The sequence below is a fragment of the Nesoenas mayeri genome, assembly GCF_963082525.1.
Source record: "Nesoenas mayeri genome assembly, chromosome: 2".
NCBI lineage: Eukaryota > Metazoa > Chordata > Aves > Columbiformes > Columbidae > Nesoenas > Nesoenas mayeri.
This window is the reverse complement of record NC_137543.1, coordinates 141,771,564-141,798,546: the sequence shown is the minus strand read 5'-3', so window position 1 is coordinate 141,798,546 and position 26,983 is coordinate 141,771,564. Positions and strand designations below refer to the sequence as shown.

General features: G+C 36.7%; 1 protein-coding gene across 1 annotated transcript in view; it reads left to right on the top strand.

Annotated features, from left to right (window-relative positions):
* ITGA8 (integrin subunit alpha 8) overlaps positions 1 to 26,983 on the top strand; it is a gene marked incomplete at both ends in the record, with an annotated part of 101,156 nt that overhangs the window by 43,896 nt on the left and 30,277 nt on the right. The window contains 10 exons of the mRNA XM_080339908.1: positions 2,000 to 2,055; positions 2,554 to 2,708; positions 3,826 to 3,963; positions 4,420 to 4,487; positions 5,789 to 5,936; positions 12,241 to 12,333; positions 17,924 to 18,003; positions 21,133 to 21,213; positions 24,595 to 24,700; positions 26,588 to 26,746. Coding sequence (XP_080196034.1) covers positions 2,000 to 2,055; positions 2,554 to 2,708; positions 3,826 to 3,963; positions 4,420 to 4,487; positions 5,789 to 5,936; positions 12,241 to 12,333; positions 17,924 to 18,003; positions 21,133 to 21,213; positions 24,595 to 24,700; positions 26,588 to 26,746 — 1,084 coding nt within the window. The remainder of the gene's footprint in view (positions 1 to 1,999; positions 2,056 to 2,553; positions 2,709 to 3,825; positions 3,964 to 4,419; positions 4,488 to 5,788; positions 5,937 to 12,240; positions 12,334 to 17,923; positions 18,004 to 21,132; positions 21,214 to 24,594; positions 24,701 to 26,587; positions 26,747 to 26,983) is intronic.

Below are 26,983 nucleotides of genomic sequence, written 5' to 3'. Positions count from 1 at the left end.
GAGATATTGTTTAAAAAGGGGAGAAAAAAACAAAGTATGCTCCTTTAACATGTAGTTTTTTCATTACTTTTCATTTTTGTTTTACAATAAGCCGGAAGATGTTTGGTTCATATCTACAAGAGTTTTAATATTAGCATAATTTAATTTCTGTTTCTTTATTCTAAAATAGTCTTCCCTAAAGGCTTAGTTTCTATTACAAAATGACAGAAGAGAAACTGCTATTTTCCATGCAGTAATTTTTCTGCTTGGTTGATATAAGCTTGTATTGTACATATGAAAACAATTAGTAGGGGAACTCCAACAGGCAAAGAATTCCTCAGTCCCATGGGACAGATTTCTGTATCTCTTAGCCAGCTGTGGAACTTGTATAAAGTGTCTACTGGCTGACACTGCAAAGTTAGAATGAAAGGAAACCTCCTACCAGAAAAGTTTGAGAAAGTGTGTGTATATGAATAATGTGGATTACTGAACATTTTTGAGCATTAGGAAAATATTAGTTTTGCCATGATAAAAATTGGAACACTGAAGCACAGAGGAATCATGTACAAAAAGCCATTTTTATGCATAGTCCTAAGAGTATTGTCTAGAAATACATAATTCTTTCTCTGCTATGTTTAAAATGTGGCTATTTATGAGTTCTGAAAACTTAAACATTTGGAACTAATTCTGAAACTTTAAAGCTATGAAATAAAATGATAGAACACTTTTTTTAAAGTGTGAATGATACATTTTAATTTCTGTAAAAAGAGGTAAATAAATAAAACATTTACATTTGTCAGAAACTGTTGCCACATCATATGATTTATTAAGTCAAAGACTAGGTTCCAGCTATCAAGAGATCTAATTTATCTCTGCGTGGGTGTTTTTATTACAATCCGAGATCTGATTATCCACTAGCTACTTTGCTACTACTTAGTGCTTAAATTATATCTGCGAATTTTATTTGCTCCACCTTTCCCTAACTTAAGGTAGCGTGCAAATATTGTTGCTTCCATTTGGCAGAGGAGCGAGACGTCAGAGAAGTTACATGACTTACCAAAAATCAAATAGCATACAAATGTCCAATTATGATAAAAAGTCAACTTGCACAATACATTTCTGATCCTTAAGTTCCTACTATCAAAAAAGGATTTGGAAAAAATAATTCATTCTTCTATTTCTAAATATGTTATTATTAAAACAGTAATAAAATACTTATCATCTTGAGTCAGCTAGATTCAGTAAAGGAAGCATTTCTACATACACTTCAGAAAAAGCTGAATACCAAAGTCCTGACAAAAATATAAAATCCAAAAATAATAATATGTCAGCCCTTCCTACCTGCATAGTTTGGGCAAGCATTAGAGCATCACAAAGAAGTATATTGACTTACTTTTTTGTGGCAGTTCATGAGTTTACATTTGAAAATTATGCTATGACATGCAAGACTGGCCTGTGAGGCCTGATGTCTAAATTGCATTGATGCAATTACACAAGATTTTCTCATTTTTGTTGTTCTTGTCCTTGTGTATTAGGAAACAATCAGTTCTTCATGTGTTAACTCGTAATTGTAAAGAAGTAGGAATATGACTAAATTTACAATTTCTGCGTGCAATGTGAATCAACATTCATAATGTCATTTGAAGGTTAAGTGGAGTTTAATGGCATAAGAAAGGACTTCTGCAGACAGCCTCACACAAAGGGGTTTGCTGAAGCTCAACATAAGGAAGGCAACTTTGCTGATACTATTACAAGTGTAGGTTATCTCAAGAATTAGCGGGAACAGATACTTTTCTCCGTATCTGTCCCAAGAAGATATTCAGACCCTGTCTTCTTTGATTATTATTGGAGCATAGGAGACTTGCTAACTCAGGGAATATCTTAGGTAAATAAACACAGATCTCGGTGAACATCTTTTTAAGAAAAGGAAAGGAAAACTTGGAAGGGATGACTTGGGAACTGCTGATTCCCAGGTCAGATCTCTTTCTGCTAATAATTACTACTTCTTTTTTATATTTAGCTTTACTGTAAGAGTCTGCGCAGACTTTGAAGGTCAAAGTATTTCATATGAGATAGGTAAGAAATGTTTTATATTCTTATAATTTACCATGTCCCACTCCATTTCAGATGTATTTTTTTTCTTACACCTTGAAAGTTAATAGGAGTGAGATCCTCCTAAGGCAAGAAAATACAGTTAAAAAGACATAGATATAACATAGAGCTTGTATTATTCATTCTGAGGATTTTTTATTCAGTTTAAGCCGTTTTCCAAATAAAACCAAGAACATACCCCATTGAAAAATGTTCTGGTTTGAAACAACAACAAATGGAAAGAGATGGGTGTCCCATACATATATGATCTGTAAATGAAGTTAGAAAGCTTAAATTACATGTATTCCATACTTTGGGTCAAAAACTAGTGTGCTGCTAAACAGCGGAGGAGCGGGGAGGCGCTTAAAGCATGAATTAGTTTTACCTGGAAGACTTTGTTACAGTATTTATAATATATGATTGTTTACTATTTTTTCTTTCCACATCAAATAAATAAATAATTTATTTACTTGTATCCTTTAGTGCTGAAAGGTGAATTGCAATTAGATTCATTGAAACAGAAAGGAGCTGTCAAGAGGACCCTCTTATTTGATTATCACCAGTCACATCATTACTTCTCCATCGTGCTGGAAAGACAGAAACAGCTCCATTGCCAGGACTTTCTTGTTTATCTCAGAGTAAGTTGCTTAAAATATTCTGGACTGTCGCCATCATTTGAAAAATATCATGGATTTAAAGATAATAGTAAAAAAAAGGAGCCATTGCAAAAGGAGGAACAATTTTCATTGTTCTTAGATCCCAAAATTACAGAAATGTGAGATGAGAAATGCCTCACCGGGGTGTCCAGAACATTCTTCTACCCAGGCAGAATTTCCCACGTAAATCTTTGTCTCATCTTTTGTCAAAGAAAACATAAAAGAAAGACTTCCTTTGAAGAAGAGCATACAGTTCCTCTGTGTACAAATACACCCATGTGGCACTCCTCTGGAAACTCTGATTAAATACTGCATCTCCTGATACAAAAAGGCAAGATTGCTCACCCTATGGTATTCACAGTGGGATAATCAACTAAGCATGTTAAATGGCACGCCAATTCAGTTTCAAACGGTATTTTAAAGGATTGTCACCAGCAATATTGGCCTAAAAATTATATATTTAAAAAAATATCTGTAGGTTATTTTAAAATGGTTTTTGAACTGTGGAACTGAAGTTATGAAGGAGAAAGGGTCATTGGAGCAGCTGGAATTACCTCATGCAATTGAAGCAGATTCCAAGCCTGGTCCTGGAAATACAGTGGGAGGTGAAATGGAGGAGTCTCAAGCAGTATGGAAGGGAGTCTCTAGGGAATTAAGGTGGTGGGGTTTTACCATTGCTAACCCATGTAAATTCTTGGTTATGGAACAAGCCAACAATATTACCTCCACAAATCCACACATGTCCTCCTTCCATTCCAAAAGGAAGGAGGGCAATAGCTGATAGGAGTTGGTTCTGTGTGTCTCTCTTAAACAGCTTCATTTTTGGCTAATGCTTAGAAAAAAATCTGAGTCTACTCAGCTCAACCAGCTTCTTCCAGATGTGGGGCTGTGGAGGCAATGTGTTCTGGGCATTCCAGTTAATGATGAGTCAATTTACTTTCCTAATGACGTTACATATGGCCAGAATTTGACCAGCAGCTGTCAAAGACTGTATCTTTACCTTCAATAAAGCCTAAAGTATGAATCTGTCACCATACCATACTAATCTGAACTAATTATATTAAACCATTGGTTTTTATTATGTGATTGTCACTCACAGGATGAAACAGAATTTAGAGATAAATTATCTCCCATCAATATAAACTTGAATTATAGTTTGGATGAATCCGGTTTTGAAGACAGCTTGACTGTGAAGCCAATATTGAACTATTACCAGAAAAGCTCGTTAACAGAACAGGTATGAATTTTGCATGTAATTTTCAATATATAAATGTGAAAGCATTTACAAATTCTATGTGCGTCATCTTCCTTAAAAGAAAATATCATGTCCAGAAATTACACAACAAGGATTTAATTAATTCAAAATGTAAATTGAATATAAGTATAGAACGAGGCAGGCCTTTAAAGCATTTCCAAAACTTTGTTGTGTTCATACAGAACTGTGAAAATATCGCATTCTAGAATATGGAAACCAAGTTGACGTGGGAAAGAGCCTGAAAGATATTGTTCTGCTAAGGATATAGTTGATAGTCTAAATAGTCTCCAACAGTACTCAGATGGAAAGGAACTTGTGGAAAGAAGGAAGAGATTAATTCACCAGGGCAGGGCTAGTGATATTTAAGTTAGTGATATTTAATGAAGTGATTTGGACTTTGAAGCATGTACTGACTGTATATTTTTTACAACAATACAGGCTTACATTCTGGTTGACTGTGGGGAGGACAACTTGTGCATTCCTGACTTGCAGCTTTCTGCTATGCCGTAAGTTAAATAAAATAAATGATGCTGTATATAACAAAATCCAGACACTTCTAACTGCTTTAACAGAATAAAGTATATAGAACACAGTTCTGTTGTTTGGTATAGCTACTCATTCCTACCTGCTTTCCAGATTTTAAATGGCGCATCCATTTCATCTAGAAAACCAAGAAGTGGAGAAATATACACTTAAAAATGTATCTTTGTCAAACACATTCCGATGTTTAATGGTTAGCATAGAGAATAAGGTTTGCAAGTGTTTGTTAGGAGTGATTCTAGTTCTCTGAATGCCACAGATTCACAGAATGTCACGGATTGGAAGGGACCTCGAAAGATCATCTAGTCCAATCCCTCTGCTGGAGCAGGAACACCCAGATGAGGTTACACAGGAAGGCGTCCAGGCTGGTTTTGGATGTCTGGAGAGAAGGAGACTCCACAACCTCCCTGGGCAGCCTGTTCCAGTGTTCTGTCACCCTCACTGAGAAGAAGTTTCTTCTCAAATTTAAATGAAACCTCTTGTGTTCCAGTTTGTACCCATTGCCCCTTGTCTTATCATTGGTTGTCACCAAGAAGAGCCTGGCTCCATCCTCGTGACACTCACCCTTTATATATTTGTAAATATCAATGAGGTCACCCCTCAGTAAAGAGATACTACAAATTTTTATTCAAAGGAGATTTTAAATTTGTTTATTTCAGTGTGCCAGTTACTTTGAGCTTGGGACACAGTTCTCCTGAACTCAGTATACAGTGAACAGATGAATCTCAGAATAAAAGAATTTCAAAACATGGGAACAGTCTCCCTCTGCGGAGGGAGAAATATACCAAGCAGGTCAAGTGTGGAACTTCTGACAGTTGTCTATGCCATCAAAATCAGGATGTAGGTGGGAAAGGAAAGGACACAATGCCATTGCAGGTCTCAGGAGATCTTCTGTCGTGGTTCATTTTGCAATGGACACAAGGGGAAAACTGGAATCCTACCACCTTTGTACCCTCCAGAAAACAGTGCTGATGGGAACCCTGTGGCAAGTAATTTCTCCACTAGATACTTCTTTCTTGTTAGAAAGTAGTCAGGCTCTGAAATTTTATACAACTAACTTTTGAGTTCGGTAGTAGTCCACTCTGATTGTCCATGGTGCTGGCATACTTTTCCATGGGGTCACTTTTTACGGAAAATTTTTTATTCTGTATTCACAAAATATTTTCCTGAACAGATGCTATGAGAACAAAACGTTCTTCTTCTTTATTCATACAAAAATCATAATTGTGCATGTTTTAGCTCCTGACAAGTAGTATGTTCTATGTAGAGATAAAGATCAGCTAATAATTGGAGAAGAAAACTTTGTCATGCTCATAATAAATCCAAGGAACGATGGGGAAGGAGCCTATGAAGCTGAGCTACATATAAGGATTCCGCCTGAAGCAGATTACACTGGGGTTGAACGCAACAACAAGGTAAATGAAAATCAAAATATTAGCAATAATAAAGCAGAAGAACTGAGGGCGAGGTTAGCCTATGTAGACTATACGAGCTGAAAGCAGCAAGTAGAGAGGTGTCTCTTAGGAAGGGAGATTCTACCGACTCTCAGCTATCCTTCCTCACACAATCCAGGCTAAAGATTAGATGTGTGACCAGAAGATGGCAAGGTCAGGACCATTGTGTTCAGAGCCAGCTCAGGTCCAGCTCCTTGCTGTTAACTTAGTTGTAATACTAGACAAATACTGTCACATTCGTCCCAGGGCTAGAGGTATTCACATCATTCAGATTTTGAACCAGTAAACCCTACTAATAGCAGGGAGTGATAGTGCAGAATCCCCTGAGTGCTCTCAGCCTTGAATCCTGTGGTCTCAGCTCTCATTAGAGTTAATGAGCCCTGTGGGACCCCAGACACCTGGACACCTCTGTCTTGTACTCCCAGCACTCCAGTGGTTTGCCATTATTAAGATATCCTGAATAGTTGAACATAAATTGCAGTTTAAATGTGACAAAGTTGATTTCCTTTGTTGTCAATTATTTTATCTTATGGGTAGGCCAAAATAGTAGTAATAATGTAAAATGTGTTGATGTTCACAGAAGGACAAATATTGACTGAAGTCGTGCTGAGCTGTACTGAACAAAGAGTGTTTCCTTTTTGGGTCTGTTTGTTTTTTAAGAGCAAAGACGAAACACTATCCTGCAAACAAGCAGAGTGTTCATGTATTCTCTGTTGGACAGCAAATCTGAATCGCCTCATCTGCACATAAATCTCCCAAGCTGCTGCAACATGAGCTTGTGTTTTCCTGTCAGTGCCTGGAATGTTCAGAAGAGCCTCAAGGGTGAGAGTGGGAGAAAGCAAGTTAATTTCCTTTCTGAAGGCAAATGTTTTTAAGGAAGCTGAAAGTAACTTAAAGGTATTTCCTTATTCTCCTTCTGTCAGTGCCTTTTTTAAGGGGCTTTTCACCCAGTTTGAAAAAAAAATGACAAGAATTAATGATGTCACTGAAGATGAGAATATGGAAATTTTCTGCAGCCTCACTTCTCAGGAGCATATCTGTATACACAAAACAAATAAGTAAAGACACCAGCCACTTTCTGTTGTCTCTTTCTCTTTTTCTCGTTTTTTGGACTGTGATCTACAGAACTTAACTCCTCTTCAATATACTACACCTGGTTATATTTTTCCTGTGTTACTCTTTAGAAATCTTTCGCTGTTCTTTTGGCCATTACCAAGGATGTCAGGGGAGGCACTTATTCCAAACCCTACAGCACACATTAGCACATATCTATCGTTTGGATGGATGGAAGTTACTCGGGGTTTTTCGTTATTTTAGGAAAAATTGTATTTCATAGTGCCGGCATGGTACTCATGGGGAAAGGAAGGGAAAAAAGAGGTGGGAGATTCTGGTGCATTGGAAGAATAAGGAGAAGGTAGAAAGGGATGGCAAAGAGTGTTAATGTTCTTTTTATTTTGAAAATAAATGTTTAAAGTCCCAGGAAACTTAATGCAACTTTTTCATTTTCATCAGTTTTTGCAGAAGATGAAATACATTTTTGACAAGTCAAATTCTGAATCCTTCTGGATTTATAGAAAAATTGCCTTCATTTTGCCTTCATGTATTTAGTTCACTACAACACATACTTTATTTCATATTCTCTTATTTTTCATACTTATTCCATTCAAAGAGATGTCATCATGTTCCTTCTGAGAAGGATCAAGACATTAGTCCTACTATCTATGTCACTCTTAGTATCTTCCCTTATGCTTTGCCAGTACATTTTCCACAAGGATTACATATAGTGCTGAAAGCAAGTTTATTCTTTCTATTGTTTTTAAACTTTAAATATATCTTTTTAAAACTATGGTCTTTGTGATATTATAGTTGCATTAAATAAACAACAAAAAAAATCATTTCTAAGTGTATTTGGAAAAGAAATGGATATTGGAGTTTTCTTAAAAAAAGACAAAGCTAAAACTTGCTGGTATTTAACTGCTGATGGAGGTTGGCTCTTGTATGTATTCAGTTGCTTTTCTATAGTGTCATTTGTCACCTAAAACTTCTGTGAACATGACAAAGAGGAATATTCAATCTTTGTATTTTAAAAAGAAAATTTAGAATGTAAAACCACATTTTAAAACTCAGACATTCTTTTATATCCTCCCTGTTATATTTTCTTATTTAATTCAATCTGTCTACATGTACAAATTATGTAATTAGACCACTAAAATAAGAATTAGCTGGTTTTTTTCCTCAGAGTCATCAGAATCTTTGCTGTCAGAGGTCCATGTGTTACCAGAATGACAAAATTCTTAGAGTTCATAGTGTAAATTAATAGAAATTAAAGAGAGACTCAATTAATTCAGCCTATAGGGCTTTAAAAAATATGGCAATTTGAACCACTTGACAAGAGCACAGAAGAAATTATTACGCTGGTATGCAGTAAACACGGAGGTATAAAAAAAAAGATCTCTTGGTCTGTGGGTACTTTGAGGCTTTCATACAGAGTGTTTTCAGCAGACAGGTGGGTTTGTGGTAGAGTCTGTTGCAATTATGCTCTTACAGCTCTGCATCTGAGGATTTCTCTGACTGTTCAATGCATCACTGTTTGCAGACCTCTGTGTAGTTGTTTTTCTCCAAACTGCAGAATTCCTTGTATTGAGGCAGAGATAATATTCACCTCAGAGCCAGCAAAATAGGTAGACTGAGAGCAGAATAAATTAAATGTAATGACCCAAAAAAATAACTCAATACATTTCCGATGAAACTGAAAAACAAAATCTTTAGAATCAAATCATTCTGTTATGCTGCCATCATTTCACAGTAGCTACTCTCATACGGGATAGCAGGCTACTTTATTATGGAGCTACTCTGGATTTAGTCTGTCTGATACACAATCAGATTTATCTTTTGAATGCTTCCTGATTTTTTGGAACAATTTCATGAGTTATTCTATATCATTTGAATTACACTCAGAAAGTGTTAAAGTCAACACCTAACTGAAAATTTACTTGCCTTCTACCTCTTCCTTTTAGCTTTGTGGAATACAATGTCTGACCTGCCTCAGTTGTCATTATCTGAGGCTTCATTCTGTAGCATATTGTACATAAACTGTGGAGCTTACAGAGATGTACATGATCATACGCAAGTGGAGAGCCAAGTGAATGTGTGTGGTCTGAGCTCAAGGATATGATTTTGAAATTTCATTGATTCTTGCACCTACTGATACTTCCTTCAGTCAAAAGCTGATTGATGAAATACAATGACTTACAAAGAAATCAGATGTGTTACTCCTTTTTTTGTATTGTGGAAACATTTAAAAGCTCCAGAGACCAGGTAAATGAGTAAATTGCCACAGCTTTACAGGTTACTGGAAACCTGCTGGCTTGTAATAACTGTCCATGTGCAGTAGATGTGGAGTTACTGGAATTAGCTGCAACAAAAAAAGTATAACCTGGTTATATTACCTCACGTTTCCATGGGCAGCAGTAGGTCCAGAGACAGTATGTACTTGCTGTGTGTTATGTTCTTACACTATAATAGCATGACTGTGTGTTTGAATCCCAAGCTGTTGCCTGAATACTGTGCACTAATCCTTTGCCCAGTGAAAGAGTTCCCTGTATTGAACAGCTCAATCCTGCCTTATTACCAATGGCAGGAACCAAAACTCACATGGAATAATTAGTAGAAGTAAATCAGGCAAATTCAAACTCCTAATAGGTATTTGTTCCACACCAGAAACGTATATTTTGGCATAACTGTTTCTGCTCAAGCTGGGAACTGCAGAGTTGTTGCATATGACAGCCAGATTTATATTGCAGTGGATAAGCTCTGACCCATTGTCCCCACACCTTTCTGAACTAAAGCATGATTCTCTTAAGATAGGAAAAAGACCTGAAACCTTCTTGTCTTACCTGAAAGTTCCTAGAATAGGTACAGGGTGGCTTGCTAGATGAGATGTGATTTGAACCTTGTAAGGACAAACACTAGTTCTTCATACATCAGCTAGATGAGAAGCTGGAGTCTGGCACCTGGTAGCTAATCCATCCACTTTTCCTCAGAAAATACGATCAGAAGGTGTTGATCAAGGAAAGAGAGGAGTTGTTTTACTCTGCAGCCTGTTGTGCTTAAGTATTCTGGCATCAATTACTAATTCATCACTAAGACCACCAGAAAGGGTTTCAAGTTTGTAGGCCGCCTGGATTACTTAAAGTATCCAATCATTTTCTAGTTAAAATGTACCCTGGGAGCACATGTGTTAATTGTTGGGGTTTTCCTTCTGCTCCAGACTGCCAAAAAGACCATGTGTTGCTATAAAAATACAAATTGCTACCAGTGGCAGGTAGAAGGGTTTTGTGACTAAACCTTCCATCTGGCTGAGCTACTTATGAACTCAGTGATACTGACTCTATGTATATAAGTCTCTGCTTTTTCTTGATTCGTGCCTGGTTTTTATTTTCCTGGTTTGCACTTAAGCACCTAAAAAAGGTGATCAGTGAGAAAACAAAGACAATAAATCTCAGTATAGAAGAAATTCTACCACAGCTGACCCTTCGTCACATCTTTTGGTGGCACAAATTACTTTTGTGATTCTGTCCATACAAGTTTTGTGCCATGAATAATTTTCAGTCTAAGAGCATATCCTCCAAATTGCAGAAAACCTACTTGCAAAACTCCATTATTTGCTAACCCTTTGAGGCACAAAAAATTGTGCGAGAAGGGCTGATTTACTCTGTGTGGTGTGTGTGATACCGCATTAATAAAGAAACTTCAAAGTATCAAATACAGATGAATATTTATTTTCTAACATTTAGACCTCAGTTCCACCACCACCCCCCAACCAAAATCAAAACTATAAACCCATGCATCATGCTAAAATGAACAGTTTTCCAGACAAGCCTGATTTCACCTGTGTTAACACCCTCTCTTCTCCCATGTGGTGTTTCCAACCTCTAATTAACCAGCTGGAAAGAATGTAAAAGTCACCCACTCTCAACCCTAGAATGGCTTTGGAAGGCTATTAGTGCGCCGGACGTGCTGTGTAACAAACTTTGCTTCCTCCTAGCAAATTGTAAAAGTGTCAGTAGACGGTGAGGTATGTACTGAGGGCATGCTTCACATGGGCTCCTTTTTGGACATGCCCTATCTTTTCTTTTAGTCTCAGGAAATGATAAGGTCAGCATGTCCATGCTGGCTTTTACAGATACGAATGAACAGGTAGCCAGTGGCTGGAGACTGCCCAGATCTTTTTATACAGAGAGCATGACTTTGCATGTATTGCTTCATCTGTGAGAATCACAAGGGAGAGGAAGGGTACTGGGAGAACCTATAGCAACAACTAGCTGCATCCTGCTTTTACAAAGCTGGCTTACTTCTGCTCATATATGGAAGTATTTTAATTTATTTAATATGCCAGAGAGTAAAACAGAGAAAAAAACTAAGCATTTTGTTGCATTGTCTTACTGTGTGTCTCCTAACTTCTACTAGCTGTTACATAGCTGTTCCTCCTTTTATACAGTCTGTTTTATTTACAGGTGATAACAACTAGTGATAAAGACTAAAGGGTTAAAACAAAAAATCCCTAAACATAGGATACATTTTACATTAAGAGCTTTAGAGGGAAATTATATGAGTGTATCTCCAAAGCTACCAAACAAAACTGCCTGAGAAATATTAGGTACTGGACTTTGAATGAATAATTGCTGGGAAAATAGTTAAATTTTACCTATTGCCATAAACAACTACCACCTTAATTTCTGATAATGTGAAAATCTATCTCCTTTATTGCTAAATTATAAACAAAGGTAGCTGTTTATGTTTTTACACAAGGATTTAATGTTCTAAGTACTTTACTATAGGTTGGAAAACAAAGTTTTAGACTTAGTCCATAATAAAGTTCTACTGATGCCAGAATTTCAGTACAGAGACTTTTAATGATGGATAAGACAACTATTGCAATTAGTGTGAGGCCTCTTCCCCTCCTACTCTTGTTTTTCTCTGTCAAATCATTACGGCTATGGGAATGATTCACAACAAAGCAGTATGTTAAAACTAAAGAGTGATCTCATCATCGCTCTTAAAGTACTGGGAAACTTTCCTGTGTGTTTTTCCCTGGCATCAGTTTTCCCCCATTGTCTGACAATAACCAATTGCATGTTTTGATAGTGCACTGAGCAGGTGTCTGAAATCAAAAGAAATGTCACAGTCAAAAAGGCATCACTTTCCCAACTGGATACATTTCACTGTGATCTCTGACCTCCATGTTGGTGTCCTTTTGTTACAGGCACTGCGTGTACTGAGCTGTGATTACAAGATGGAAAATGAAACTAGATTGGTGGTTTGTGATCTTGGGAACCCCATGGTGGCTGGCGCAAACGTAAGGGAAAACCAGATGTGTTTACTGATTTTGGTCTAATTGAATTTTGAAGGGGAGAAAATGCAAAACTATTCAATTAGCAGAATGTGTCCCAATAAGCAACACCTAAACTAAATTATTTACTTGGGCAGGAAATTGTTGGTGTAATAAAAGGCAGAACTGTGCTTCTGAAAAGCTAATGATTTGTTATTCTAAAAGATTAATTATGATGGAGCCTGTGTTTTATTTCACTTTAGAGAAAATGAGAGTGACTTGGTTTAAGTCACAGAATTTACACTAGTATAATGAGAAGAGAATCCAAATCCATAATGTGATCTGTTTATCGCTCCCTATTAGTGTTCTTTCTACTTAAGATATGTATAGTAAATGACAGTGTTTTTAGCCTCATTCTCATCGCATGTGCATAAGGGTTGTCTTATAAGTTTATATCATGATCCATATCCATGAAAATGTGGTTGGAGTCAAGTTTCCCTTCAAGTTATTAATGTCATTCTAAACATTTTCCTAAGACAGCTATTCATAAATCATACTGCATATTAAATGAAACATGGGTAGCATTGGTTTTAGACAAAAGAGGAACTGAATAATGACTGACAATGGACAGCAGATAATGATTAAACATAGATTTGAAGATTAAAACAGTTCTACCCGTTCCACAATTGTCATCACTTGTCCCTATTTCATGATAAAGTAGTTCAAAGCAATCCCAGAACTGTTAAACCCAGGAATAATCAGTCATGGATACCCTTGCAAAGGAATGCTAGTACTGCTTATAAATTCATAAGTGCTATGAATATTTAATTAGAAACAAATAATCCAAGCATTTACACCTAGATAAAAAACTGTCCTAATAATAGTGAATCAGTCAACAGCATGAACATATATGAGGAATAAGCAACAGCTTTTAATTGAAAACTGCCACTGTTTGCATTTCATATTGGGCCTGGGGTTTTGCAAAGAAACAAATGAAATCTCCTTCATATTTACAAAACCCCTACTAACTTAAGGCTTGTCCTATGGAAAAATCAATATTTCACTCTTCAGACTCTCTATGGAGGGATATTTTCCTGGCTTCTTATGATGTTGAAGCATCAGATCCTCTGTCACTGAAGTCAGACCCTCAAAAAAAGAACCAAATGGGTCATGTGATAGGAGACTGGGAGTAGAACAAGCTTGTTCGGCTGATTAAGTTAGTGTCATATCAGTCATAGAGTTTCAGAAAGTCAGTGTGAGACCAGGTATCTCATAGTCAACTGCCTTCATGGTCACAAGCAGCCCCAGATAGACTCTTCGGGATTACAAGGAGCTGGAAACCATTGAAAAATGAACTCCAGGAAATGCATCCACTGGAAGCAGGAACCTGCCTGGTGAGGATCCTTGTTTGTAGAACTACTGTGGATTAGAAGTCTGAAGGGGATACTAGAAATATATTCTGGGAAACACATTGCACAAAGAAGGCAGACTGGATGGTTATTGGAGTGGATGAGTATAGAGAAGAGGGCTAAAAGGTTTTACAGTTTTTGTTTTGTTCTCCTAAATGAAGCTCCTAAAAAGTAAGAGTACTTGAAAACCTTTCTGAAGAATGGAGTTTTCATAATGGGATGATGGGAGGCAATGACAGGCCAAAGCACTAGATAAATCTCAAGTTAAGGCAGATAATTTCTTGTACCAAAAAACCAACAAATTTAGATATCTGCTTAGTGGTTTTCTGGTTAGTCTCATGGCAGATGCAAATTCTCACGATACAGATAAAAGTGGACAAGAATGTTGATGACTGGGGTGCAGTGGGGGGAAGGAGAGCATAAACCCCCATGGGTTAGGGAGAGAAAAGGAAGACTAAACGTGAGAGACACTAACATTGTATATCAAGCTAGGAGCAAATTTTTGTGATTTGCTTGCTGTGATAAACAGAAGCAATGGAAAGATCTGAGCGTGAAGGTATTAGATAGACTACAGCCCCTCACGCTCCCCCTTGTCAATCCAGTGCCCTGTTGCTACATCATCCTTGACTTGAAATGCCAGCACTGTGAAGACTTCGGGAATGCTATTTGGTAGCCACTAAAGTAGTACCAGTTTCACCTCCCTCCTTATGGGTTATTGCAGTGTAACTAATCCTGGTTTTCCTCAGAATCGGCTCTAGGTATTGGCTCTGGGATAAATGCACCATTACCAAATATTCCTGAGCAAAATACTTCATAGAGACTTAGAAGTAACAGAATAAAACAGCAGGGTTCATAACATGTATAATGACACTCTGGCTTATAACAGAAAAATCCAACCCCTGAAAATTAAGGCATATGAAGATAGAGCATTACAAAGCCAGATGGCAAAAGTGGTTGATTATAGCTAGTGGAAGCTTCAAGACTTCATCTTTGAAGCTTCTTTGAAACTAGCTCTCCTGGAAGCTTAGTAAAGGTGAAAGGACTTGAGATTTCAGTCCAAATGTATTTATGATGGCAAATGTACTTCCAACAGTGAAATACCAGCCCTTTGTACAAATTGCGTAAATCACGAAAGGCTGCTCTGATCCATTTCCAGTTTTGCAAAACAATTCTGCTTTGGCAGGAGATCAGTTATTCTCAAAATATTCGGTCCGAAAAGGACTCTTTGTGGAAGTTGTGAGGGAGAGGGAAGGGAGGGTTAGGTCAAAATCAAACATTCCTAAAACTCTTAACTCTTGAGTCACTGTTATGAATTTTCAGCACCCTGAAATCCTAGAATTCTTGAACTCTTTAAGATCATCTTCTGAGTATGAGGGTTATGTTTGGATTTTGTGATATAACCCATGGGATATTACTGCAGTGTTCTACAGAGCTGTCTAGCACTTCCCATCTTCAAAATACGTCATTGTCATTATGGCCCAGAATGCAAACTAAGTGTCTGTGATACCATCTCACTGGCAAAGATTGCTCAAAGTACTTATTTATGACACTGAAATGGATCATATTGACAAAATTCCTAATGCCTGTTCAATGGCCTTAGCAAGTGAGATGTAGGTTTTATTATCAATTCTGGTAGAACAATTTGGAAGTTAATAGAAATGAACAGAAATTAGAAGACTGGGGGGCTTGAAGGACCTTATCTATTTCTTGATATGTTCTAAACTGATTCTTCAAGAGCACAGAAGCTTCATCTTTCAGATGCACTGTAAGAAACTTCAAAAGAAACCTAACACGAACCCTCTGTCTTCCACCATACTCGTAGATCCCGTCAAACATAATAACAGATTAAAGCTTATCAGTAATAGCAGAAATGTCATGTATCTCAAAGATACATGATGTTACTAATGTGGAAAATAATGCAATTTTAATGAAACTAACTTCACTTGTGAAATCTTAAGTAAAACTGAACTATTCTGATAAAATGGATGTTCTGCTAAAATAAGGAGGCTGAGTGATTGCTAAGTTATAAGCTCGAACAAATTTAACTCCTTTGGCCTCAGCGCGTTTTCAGCAAGAGCACGTGAGCATCTTCCCCCATTATTAGTAGCAGTGTCAAGGACTACTTGACATTAACAAAGTCATACGACCATACAAAGGCAACATCTGCAGCTTATTAGGCTCATACAGTAGGAGTGTGTTTCAGTATTAAATAAGGGACTGAGCCTCAGGGGTATAATAGATCATCAAAACTAGAGTTCATGTCTGCTCTGAGGAAAAATTTATGCTTGATTCATCAAATCTTTTTTCTGCTATAAGTGGAAACAAGTTTATATAGACTGATTAATAAACAGTAAGAGAAATGCTGAATTGTATATTTGGAATTTTTGTCTCAGGGTTTAAAAAAATCATGTTATATTTTTAAAGGTGAATGAAATATCAGCGCAGTTGTTAAAATAATCTTCAAAAAGTGGCCTTAAAAGTAGCCTATATCTCTATTTTAGCTATTTAGCTATTTAGCTATTCGGCTTCTGTTTAATCTAATGAGCATTATCTTTTCATCTTAAAGATTTTACGTCTAAAAAGAGAGCTTAGCTATGAATAACTATGTAATTTAAATGGTCTGAATTCAGAGATTTTAACTTGCCATTTCTTTTATGATGACAATATTGCTTTCAGCATAGGACAACTGAAAGAAGTAATTGAAACATGTTAGCTAAGTCTCATTCTGGAGATGAGGAAAGAAGGAGAACTGAGTGAAAATTAAAAACAAAAAAATGCTTGGGATAAAGGAATTGCTTAAATACCTGAAATGACACCCACAGAGGAAAACACCTCCTCTTCAGTGATGTTGAATCTAGGTCCCAAACATAAACTCTACATTGTTGTGTCCTGTCCCGTTGCTGACAATTCTGCCCCACGTACGTTAAGGAAAGCAGGCCAAGCAGACAACTTTTCTTCTTTTCTTTTTTTTTCCCCTCTAATCTAGTCATATATTGGCAGAGATGAAGGAATGATGTCCTCATTTCCTAACGCCTTTTGATGAATTTATCAGGAAGATTATTTCTCCACATGGAGAATGTGGTTATATGTAACCACTCTTTTTAAAAAAATGAAAGCAGAGTGTGCAGGTTATCTGGCAGGAAATTCTACCATCAGGCAGGAGGGGGAGTGAGAAATTGCACAGAATTACAGTCTGTAGACTTTGCTCTCAGTCTCAATGCAAAATTTATATTTCAAACATTACCAGATTCAAAACATGCCATTGAAATGAGGCAATTAAAAACATTAGTTTAAAGATTGCAGTACATTTTTATTAATCTGAAAGGGAGGGCAGATGGCATCTCCCACTGCTTCTCTGCCACTTGCATACAGCGGCTGTAACTATGCCCAATGAGAAGGTCACAGAGACCTTCTGTATTGTATATTCCTTTAGTTAGCCCTGCAGTTCCATTCTCTCTTCTGAACAAACTTGTTCTGCTTTACTCCATGCCCTCCTTGCAAAGGAAATGGAAATTATCAGAGAAAGGAAGCAAGGTCTGCATAAACACAAGGGAGCACCAGTGGAAGCCCTTATCTCTTTCAGTTTTGCCAATTGTGTGTTTTACCCTCTATCTTTTGTGGTCACACACTGCAAGTTGTGGCAAACTGAACCACAAATGTGACTTTGAAGTTGTATTCCTCTGCACTGAACTGTGGCTCCCAGAAGCTGCAATGATAAAACTCAAACCAAACTGAACCTAAACATCAAGCGACCGCTAATTCAGCCTCTAGAAGAGACACCTAAAGCACACAGCTCGTGTCAAAGCTACAGAGACAACGGGAGGAGCAGGAAACTCTGGACAGCTGAACAAAGGCAGGCAGGGATGGAGACATGGAGGAGAGGTGCCAGACAGCCATTATGTTCTTCTGGCTTGGCAAAGGAAAGCAAAGGCCGTCTGGATGAAGACGGGCCCACCGCTGTGTTCTGGGAATGTGCTTCTCTGTTCCTCTTGATCTTTCCTCTGTCCAGCCAAGTTTTCCGTCTGGTGACATACACAGGCAGGATGATATTTTTTCCTGAAAACAGCTAGATTATATTATTTCTTACTAATTTTAAAAAGCAACAGTATCCTATACAAGTCAGTGAAATGCAATCTTGAACAGTACTGCTTTCCTGATATGGAGAGATCAACCATTTTTAGTAACCTGTTGTTTTGTTTCTTTCTCAGTTTTCTACAGGCATTCGCTTTTCTGTTCAGCATTTTGAAAATGCAGATTTCAGCATCAATTTTGAGCTGCAAATAAAAAGGTTAGATGTTTTATCAAGAGTATGGTTATTTACATTCTGAATTCCTATAGAGATCTGAAGTTTAATATGTAAGAAGGTCAATCTAACTAATCAGTATCAATAGTTATTTTATAGGTTTACCTATGGCAGCTTTATTCAGGAGGATTTGTGGAGTTAGAGCCTTGTTATCTTTTAGTAAAATCAATTTAGATTTATTCTGAGGGTTTTATTTTGTTAAAATTCATGCTAACTGATTTTGCTCAGTGGTCCAAGGATCTTCTACAGATTTGCCAAGTTTGCACTTCGTTTTCCAGTTCAGAATTAATGGGTGTGATCACTTTGTAATACAGTTCTGTATTTAAAAGCATATGCTCTGTAAATTAGAAAATGAAATTTAAAAAAAAAAAAAAAAAGAAAAAGAAAGACATGTCACTTCCAGAAGGAGATCAGTTAACATCTGATCAATTGATTTACTGGCATGAAGAGAGAAAACTGTTTTACTTTGATGCAAGGGAACCTTTGTCATTTTCCCATTAGTTTCCTCCACATTTGTGGAGCTGACATATTACTGCTGCAGAATCTTCAGGTCTATCATGAGCAGTATGTCCTCCACAGGGACAAAAAACCACAGGTTAGGACAGCAGCAAGAACAAACCTGGGACTTTTTCAGTATGTGACAGGGCTTCTGCTTCATGTGTCCTCATCAAATACACACCAGAGCTTCTGATGGGGCCCTCACTGACCCACACACAGAGCCTTAATTGCTAGTGTCTGGCCTTTAATGAGGGCCTAGATCATGTTCACTATATAACTGAGACATTTAAAATGTTTAAGTCATGTTTCCATAATGTAACCCTTGAAAGAAAGGACATGCAGAACTTGGGAAGGACACAGCAAAGCCAAAGAACACACAGAGGTGCCTGGTCAAGCCTCAGCTCTCTCCAAGCAGCCTGGCTGACAAGCTGGAGGCCATACCAACCTGGGCATGGACTCTTCCAGAGAGAGATACAAGATACCACATCTAGCTTGTAGGTCCCCTGTCTATACCACTGTTCACTGTCAGGTCATTAATGCAAGCAATTCAGTTTGAAATGGGTATCAGAGACTCTCACCACTACCCTTTTCATGCTTTGAAATTGGGGAGGTTCAGAGCTTTTTTGGGCAGCCAGGTATCTAGGTAATGAGAGTTATGGGTAGGTCATGTTCATAGAAAAACTGACAAGGATTTACTGAGGAATAAGTCTGAATTTCAGGAGACAGCAACATCTCGTGCTTCCTCCATGACTGTGGCTCACTAAAATGTAAAGGGAGGAAATCTGTTGGGCCACAAAAAGACAGTTTCCACAAACTGATATCAAAATGCTGCAAAACATGCAACTGCTTAAAAAAACAACCAAAGAAACAGAAAACCAAACCTAAATAAATAAACACTACCAAAACCAAGCAAACAAAGAAACAAAAACCGTCTTACATAGGGAATGTTACAGTTAAAACTCATTCTTTGTAAATTCTTTCTCAAGCAGCGCTACAGTTTGTGCATTTCTATGTCCTTAGTGAAGAGGTGAAACAATCTCAAAAGAAAAAGGAAACAGAAATCCGTAAGGAAGAAAGAGGGAATTCCCTAAATGGAAGGAAAGGGAACCACAGAACATGTCTGAATTTGTGTTCTTGTCTGAGTTGTTTGAAAGAGAGACCTTTAATTTACTTGAAAACATCAATTGGAAATCAATATTTCGGTTTGCAAGACTGAAGTTCATCACTTATAGAAAATAAGCAAGAGGCTGAGTAGTGTCCTGAAATGTGATTGCTTGTCTGATGTGGATTTCACTAGGCGATTATAGACCCCTTAGAGAGGGATCTGTCCTGGCACTTTTATTTAAACTATTTTATTTACAAAATACTAGAAAACACAAACAATATTTGAATACCAAATATCTATGATCAAAATCTGTATTTTAACTCTATAGAAAGCAGTACCATTATACAAACTGGAGAGGAGCTTATTCTAACAAAGCGGTAGTGTAGTCATTTTTATACTTTAAGCAATTTTTGTACTTTTCTGCTCAAAGGTATGGCTATAGAGGATTACGTCAAAAGTTCAAACAATTTTTGAGGGGAATCTGCATTAGTTTACAAACAAATTAGACCTGCTCCTAATTTTAGCAATTTGTAACCAGCAAGCCTGCATCAAAGCAGTATTACCCTTTACTCCTCAGGAGTCAGCTGGGAATGCTGGCCTCCTCTGAATGTTTCCATTGGACTGATGCTGCCCAGATGTGATAACAGTAAACTGTGTCAGCAACAGAAACTTAGTCTCCATGAAGCAAGGAAGTACTTCCACACTTGCTTGATAAAGCTCCAAATTTAGTATCATTAATCCCATAATTGAATAAATTCTAAGTCTGGTATTATTTGTTTTCACTATCTTTGTGAATTTGAACCTGCAAACTTTTCATGAATGGGCTAGAGTCATAGGAATGACCTTCTGTAGTAAGAGAAACTACCTTTGCTACTAAGAATTTCTAGTAAGAAAAGACAATAAAATGAGTGAGAGCACTAGGCTTTAAACATAGGGATCTGTTTTTACTGCTAAGTGGGATTAAGAGTGTAAACAATCTGGATGGGGGAGGGGAGAAAATAAGAAAGGTAAAGACAGTTTATTTTGGTTATTTTTCTTCAGAGAGTCTGTCATGCAGATGTCACAAGTTTTGAGAGTCAAAAAAGCAAATTTTGTTGTAACAAAGCCTATCTTATTCATTAACACTGCCTTCCTCTAATGCATGAAACACCCCTTGTAGTCTGTTAAAATACTCCTACCCTTACAGATAGCCAAGTTGAATGAGGGAATTTACATGATATTCTGAGCTAAATTAATTTGTATCATCATATTCATTTATAGGATTGTTGTGTTGCTTGTTTTGCTTATTTATTTATTTGCTTATTTATTAAACATGTCATGGGCTCAAATAATATGAAACTTAAATAGCAGTGTCCTACAGGAGTAAAGAGTGGCAATAGCAAGCCCACGCTGTAATATGTCCAATGATGTTGCTTCCTAATTGTAGGCCTTGTGGTATTCAGTGATGTATCTATAACAGTCTACAGTTCTGCTAAATAACCGTTTGTAACCCTTGTTTGTATCTTTTCCAGTTCTAACAAGATTAATCCCACTAGCAACTTAGTAAACCTCCATATCAACATCAGCGCTATGGCTCAAGTACAGATCAGAGGGTAAGTATTCAACCATTTCATTTCATAATGATAACTCCTTTTTTGTATTGAATCTTTCCACATACAATAATCGTATGTAGTGAATCTTTTGACATATTATGACTCCAAATGCCTTACCCACGAAGAACACCTGAGAATTCCCAGGGATGTTGCCATAGGTGGACACTCAGGTTAAGGACTGGCTCAGATTTCAGCCTGTCCATGAAATGGTTATGGACACATAGAGTAGACTTCTCAGTAAGACTTCTTGCTTCCAGTGTTGTGGATTCTGTTGTTTGTTTTGTTGGTTTGTTTTGTTTTGTTTTTTTCAGTGAGGTTGCTCATCACTTTCATAGAAAAATCTTACGAACTTTTTGTATTAGTTGAAAACTTTTTGGAAACTTTTTGCCTCCATTATGTTCTTTCTGTGCCATAGTGCGTTCTTTTTAATGAAAAATTCTGTAATAGGTAAATAGATAGACATCAAAAAAAGGGCAAAACATCCTCAGTTCTTAAAAAGAGCATGCCCACAGGTGGAAAAATGGCTTGAACTACTGCCTGCAATGCTAAGAAACAGATCATTAAATAGAGATGAATGACTTCCAGTTCCTTTTCTCTTATGTCTTAGTTTCCTTATTAGCTATAGCATGCATATACAAAGGAAAATTCCCGAAAGCTTTGTTGACAGATTTTGCTAATTACTCAGAGATGCTATAGCATACAGCTCCAAGGGAACTGTTTGCTCACAGTTTCCTAGATAAATATAAAAAAGAGACCGTGTCCATATTTGGATTGGAAAATATATTGTATTGGTTTCCCTGCTGCTCTGCACAGGGTTGCATGAAGTGGAACTGGAATAATTGTAGATTTTACTGAGGAAAAGTAAGTAATTATCAAGTTGTGCATATGCATACACACAGGCACAATGGACCCATGTGAAACTACTTCTATGAGACAGGAAGAAATCTTCATTATCCTATTCAAAAGAAATTTAAGATAACTCCTTAGATAGTTCATTCAATGAGCACTTGCTTTAATAATTGAGATTTGATTATTCTGCTTAATTTTTTTTTCTATAAAAAATTAAGAGTTTTATAGTTGTTTTTTCCCACTGCTGAAAGAGCACTGGAGGAATGTGGGATTCAGGAAGGAAGTAATTTGGACTGGGAGGATTTGCAGCTGGTCAAATTCTTACTGTGTATCCCTCATAAGCATTTCATTTAAAACACACCTTATTTTTCAGTGCTCTTGTTTGACTGATCATTGTTTCCTAAAAGTCTAGGAAAAATCATTGTCTAGTAAATCATTAAAATATTAAATATATTCTAAGTTAAATGCAAAATAAAATAATCAAATAGAGGATTTCTGTCTAATTTCACCTGCTTTTGCTATTTTTATGTCAATAGAAGTCCTCAAAGATAACTGTGAAATCTGTCAAAAGAAATATTCTTGTATACTTTATAATAGTTTTAATTGAATGCCTACATTTAGACTTTGCAATTTGCATTTCTATGGATAAGAAAAACACTGCACAGGGAATATGATAGAAAACACTGTATTTTGAAACCTCATGCCTGCTTCTTTTTTCCTATGTACATTTTCTGGTTTGCCAATTTTTGCAGTGGCTTAGTGGTCTCTGTGTCTTGGCTTTGTGACCACAAAGGAAAGTTCATATTCTCGGACGACTGTTAATAATTAAAATTCTTATTGGATGCATGGCCATTTGTGAAAGATAAGAAATTAGGCTATGTACCTCATCTGAAATTACTTTTTAATAAATATGTTTCATTTCCTTTATTATTTGGTTTGACGTGTAAATTTGTCCTCTGGCATACTTGTCAGTACAAACTGCCAGCCTTATGAAGTTGGGGCAAGTATTTAGAGTTAGCAGGATACCCTGAATTTCAGGAAGAGTTGTACTTTAGCTAGATGGTATTAAGTTATTCTCCTCTAGGATCCCTTGCTGCTGTGAGGAGCTGTATTCTGTAGCAAAGTTTCTATCAGACATTTCATGTGTTGTACATGAAACAAGAGCTGGAAGTGGGAACAGTTTGTTTCTTCTTAAAGTATTTCAAAATGTCAGCATTTGCAACAAAAAACATCCAGTCTTCTAATCTCTTCTTGAAGGGGTAATATGCAGCGGTGCTTTCTCTGTTACACTCAACAGAAAGCGAATTAACATCAGTGGGTAGAAGTCCGTCCTATCAGTCAAATGTTACATTCTGGAAAAAAGTAATTAGCAATTCTATTTTAACAGTTTTCTGTCAGCAAACTTCCAGCTTTGACAGAACAAGCATTGAAGTTTTAAAGCTTTTCTTTAGGGTAAAGATTCTGTAAACCGGCAAAACTGAGTGAGAGCTGACCCTTGTAAAGAAAGGGCAATACTTACCATTACAGCACCAGTGCTAGCAGGTGACAGGCGCCTGTGCCAGAAGTCACCAGCCATGCTAAAAGAAATTATTGAGATCTGATTTCCCAACTTCTCAGCAACTGAATAAGCTTAAAGTTGGCATCTGAATGGGACTTCTCCAAGGAACTTCCAGTTTTTCTGGAAAACAAAATGCTCATGATTCAAAGAGTAAAGTTAACAGAAGAGTACTTGGTCCTTTCTTGAGGTCAGGCAGAGAAGGAAAAATAGTAGATGGAAAGGAAGATGTTAATATTGAGTCATTATATTTTTCATTTTTGTTTGATTTACGTGTTGCAAGTTGCAACAGTGTTTCGGGGAATGCCTTAGCTGCTACTTCCTTTGCAAAGCAAATAGGAAGCCTGGAGAGCTATTTCAAGCTCTAGTCCTGAATTCAGCTTCCTGATAGAACAGCTTCCATTGCAACCTTATGGAAGTCATTTGCCCTATCTGTACCTGAGTTTCCCACCTGTAAAATGAGATAGACTACTTTTTTAAAGGATTAATAAGAGAGGTTATAAGGAATTTACAGTCAGGGCAGTTAAATCAATATCTAAAAATGTATTGCAGGGAAGGAAGATGCATAGCACTAAATATCCACAGGCTTTAAATGGAAATGAGAAAATACATTTATTTATGTAACATTACTCTGGTTTTGTGGATAACGTATTCAAACATCTCATCAGTGAGAATGATGTAAGTCCCTGAGAGGCCGCATTCCTCTCTGGAAATAGAGAAAGAGTCACTCCTTTATCTGGAATGGACCATCTGCCACAGGAAGTATAAAACTAAATGCACACCCTCAGTAGTCTCTAAGAACTGAGTAATACTTTATGAAAGCACTGTATTGTTCACCTGACCTAATTCTAATGAATGTGCCCAAATAAAATGTCCTTAAGGGCTCACATTTATACAGCAGTCTTAATATTTTGTGAAAAGGAATGCAGCAGATCTGTGTTAACAGTTACTGGTTTCACCTGTTTTATGTATTACAGAGTGTCTCACCCCCCAACAATTATTTTGCCACTTCACAACTGGGAATCCAAAGATGAACCTACAAAAGAAGAAGAAGTTGGTCCTTTAGTAGAACACATTTATGAGGTAAAAATTATAGATGTTGCCACAAGACCTCATGCTGCTTCCATTTAAATCCTGATGAATTTGGGTTATTGTCTTTATTTGCAACTAGATAGAGCCACAAATATAAATATTCTGACTTTAGCACATGACCCAGACTTAATCTGGGAATTCATAACCCCAGTATTTGTCTGTGTTAGTGGGGGAGATATTAGTTTATGCTGGGAGTCTGTCCTTGACATTTGGGGCATCTATAAATATTTTGAGTGTTTGACAATAGTTAAAAAACAGTGCTTAAAAGCTTGTTGCAGTCAGTGCCAAATATTTTCAGTGATTTGATTGATTTCTCATTAAAAGCTGTGACTGTTGTGCACAGGGAAAAAATATGTTTCTTTTAACATTTAGCTAATTGGGAAAAAAACAAACAACAAAACAAACAAATAAACCCCTGTAGATATACATGCAACTTGATACCTCACTGCTTAGAAAATATTCTGTTGAAAATAATTCTCAGTGTTTGAAGTATACATATTTCTACCTTGCATTGTTGGTTTTTTTCTATTGATGATTCATTGATTAAAAAAGAAGAGTTCAGGTTAGAAAAAAGTGCATTGAGTGAACTATAGGGAATACAGACCATCTTTGGAATGTGCTGATGACCTTTATTCTAAGGGGTAAAACAGGGTGCTTCACATATGGTTATGATTCACAAACGAGCACTCAAGAAAATATAAGCAGCTGATCTTAATCAGCAATGTAAGATTACAATTTGCATGACTAATACTAAACCATAATGAAGCAGACTGTGAAATACAAAATATTACTTGTGAATTCCTCATCTTAACACATTTCTCTGAACTGATAAATCTTTAAAAAATCTTCCTGTCTCAAACATTTGAGCTGTTTGCAGAAATATATATGTGACTTCAAATTTATTAAAATAGTTAAAGTGATTAAGTAGTTACAGTGATTAAAAAAACCACTTTCATGGTTTATTGATATCAGCAAAGAATAAAAGAGCCCAAACACCACCCAAAGCCCTTCACTGAAGAAGATATAAGATTAAAAGCGGGTTTTATTTGGTTCTAAATAAAGCTTATCAGCCACAATAATTCTAGACATTTAAATAAAAAGATGTTCTCACATTTCTAGAAAATTTGAGTAAAGCTCCGTGACATTATTCTTCTTCAGCTCTTATGTCCAGTGTTAACACATATCAAAACTTCTTGTGGTCATCAGATATTTTCAAATTGTAAACTGATATAAGAAAACTATTTAAAATCCCAGATTTTTTTGTTTCTATTATTTCTATGTACTCATTTCCCCAGAAAAGAATCATGTCTTGTCATGTTCCTTTAGAAAAAAATAGTTCATTTTTTTCTTTTGGGGAAATTTGAACTCAAGAGTGTTGAAAATAGAGTTCTTAACCACAAAAACTGTTTTAAGCTCTGCTATACCTTCTATTCCTGCACCCTGAAATGTGATTCTTTGTGTCCTGAAGTTTCAGCTACTATTTTCAGGTATGTTCTGTTAAGGTTCATTGTATATATTTGTATAGTGTATTCTGCTAGTGTGTTTTGGTTTGGGTTTTTTATACTTTTCTAGGTAATTTCAGGTCTTTCGTATGTATGAAAAAATGGGAAAAGTGTTGGGTTTCTTGAATACAGACTCCCATAAGAAAAGGTTGTTCTCCCAGATTTGCCACTGGCTCTGTAGCTAACATGGAGAGGCCCTTTTCCCCTATCTGTCATAGATCCTCCATCAATAAAACGATATTAGTAATCTCTACATCTTTCCCAAAGTACTTCAAGGCTGTGGACACTAAGAAATTGAAAATGTCAAGGTGGTAGTTGCTGTGTCTTTTGTTCTTATGTACTTCTTTGGAAAGTACTGATGATATTTGTTTGGCAGCTGCACAATATAGGACCAAGTGCCATCAACAATACAGTTCTCCATGTCGGTTGGCCTGTGTCCAGTCGAGAAGAATTTCTTCTTTACATTCTTCATATTCAGACACATGGACCATTGCACTGTCAAACGAGCTCTCCTATTAATACAATGCAAATAAAGGTAAGTCAGAACCTTTTATTTCCGTCCATGTCTACATTTTGTTTCATTTTTTCTGCCTGCCCTTCACAATGAGATGGGACTTTTGGAGAGTTTTTCACAATTAACCTGAGATTATTTTCCTGGGTAAAAAGCAAGGTATAGATAGTCTATATTGTTTCTAGTGTGACAGTTGTGTTGCATAGTACGTGTTTGGTTTCTGTACTCTTCTTATGAAAAGAAACTCATGTTTTGATTCAG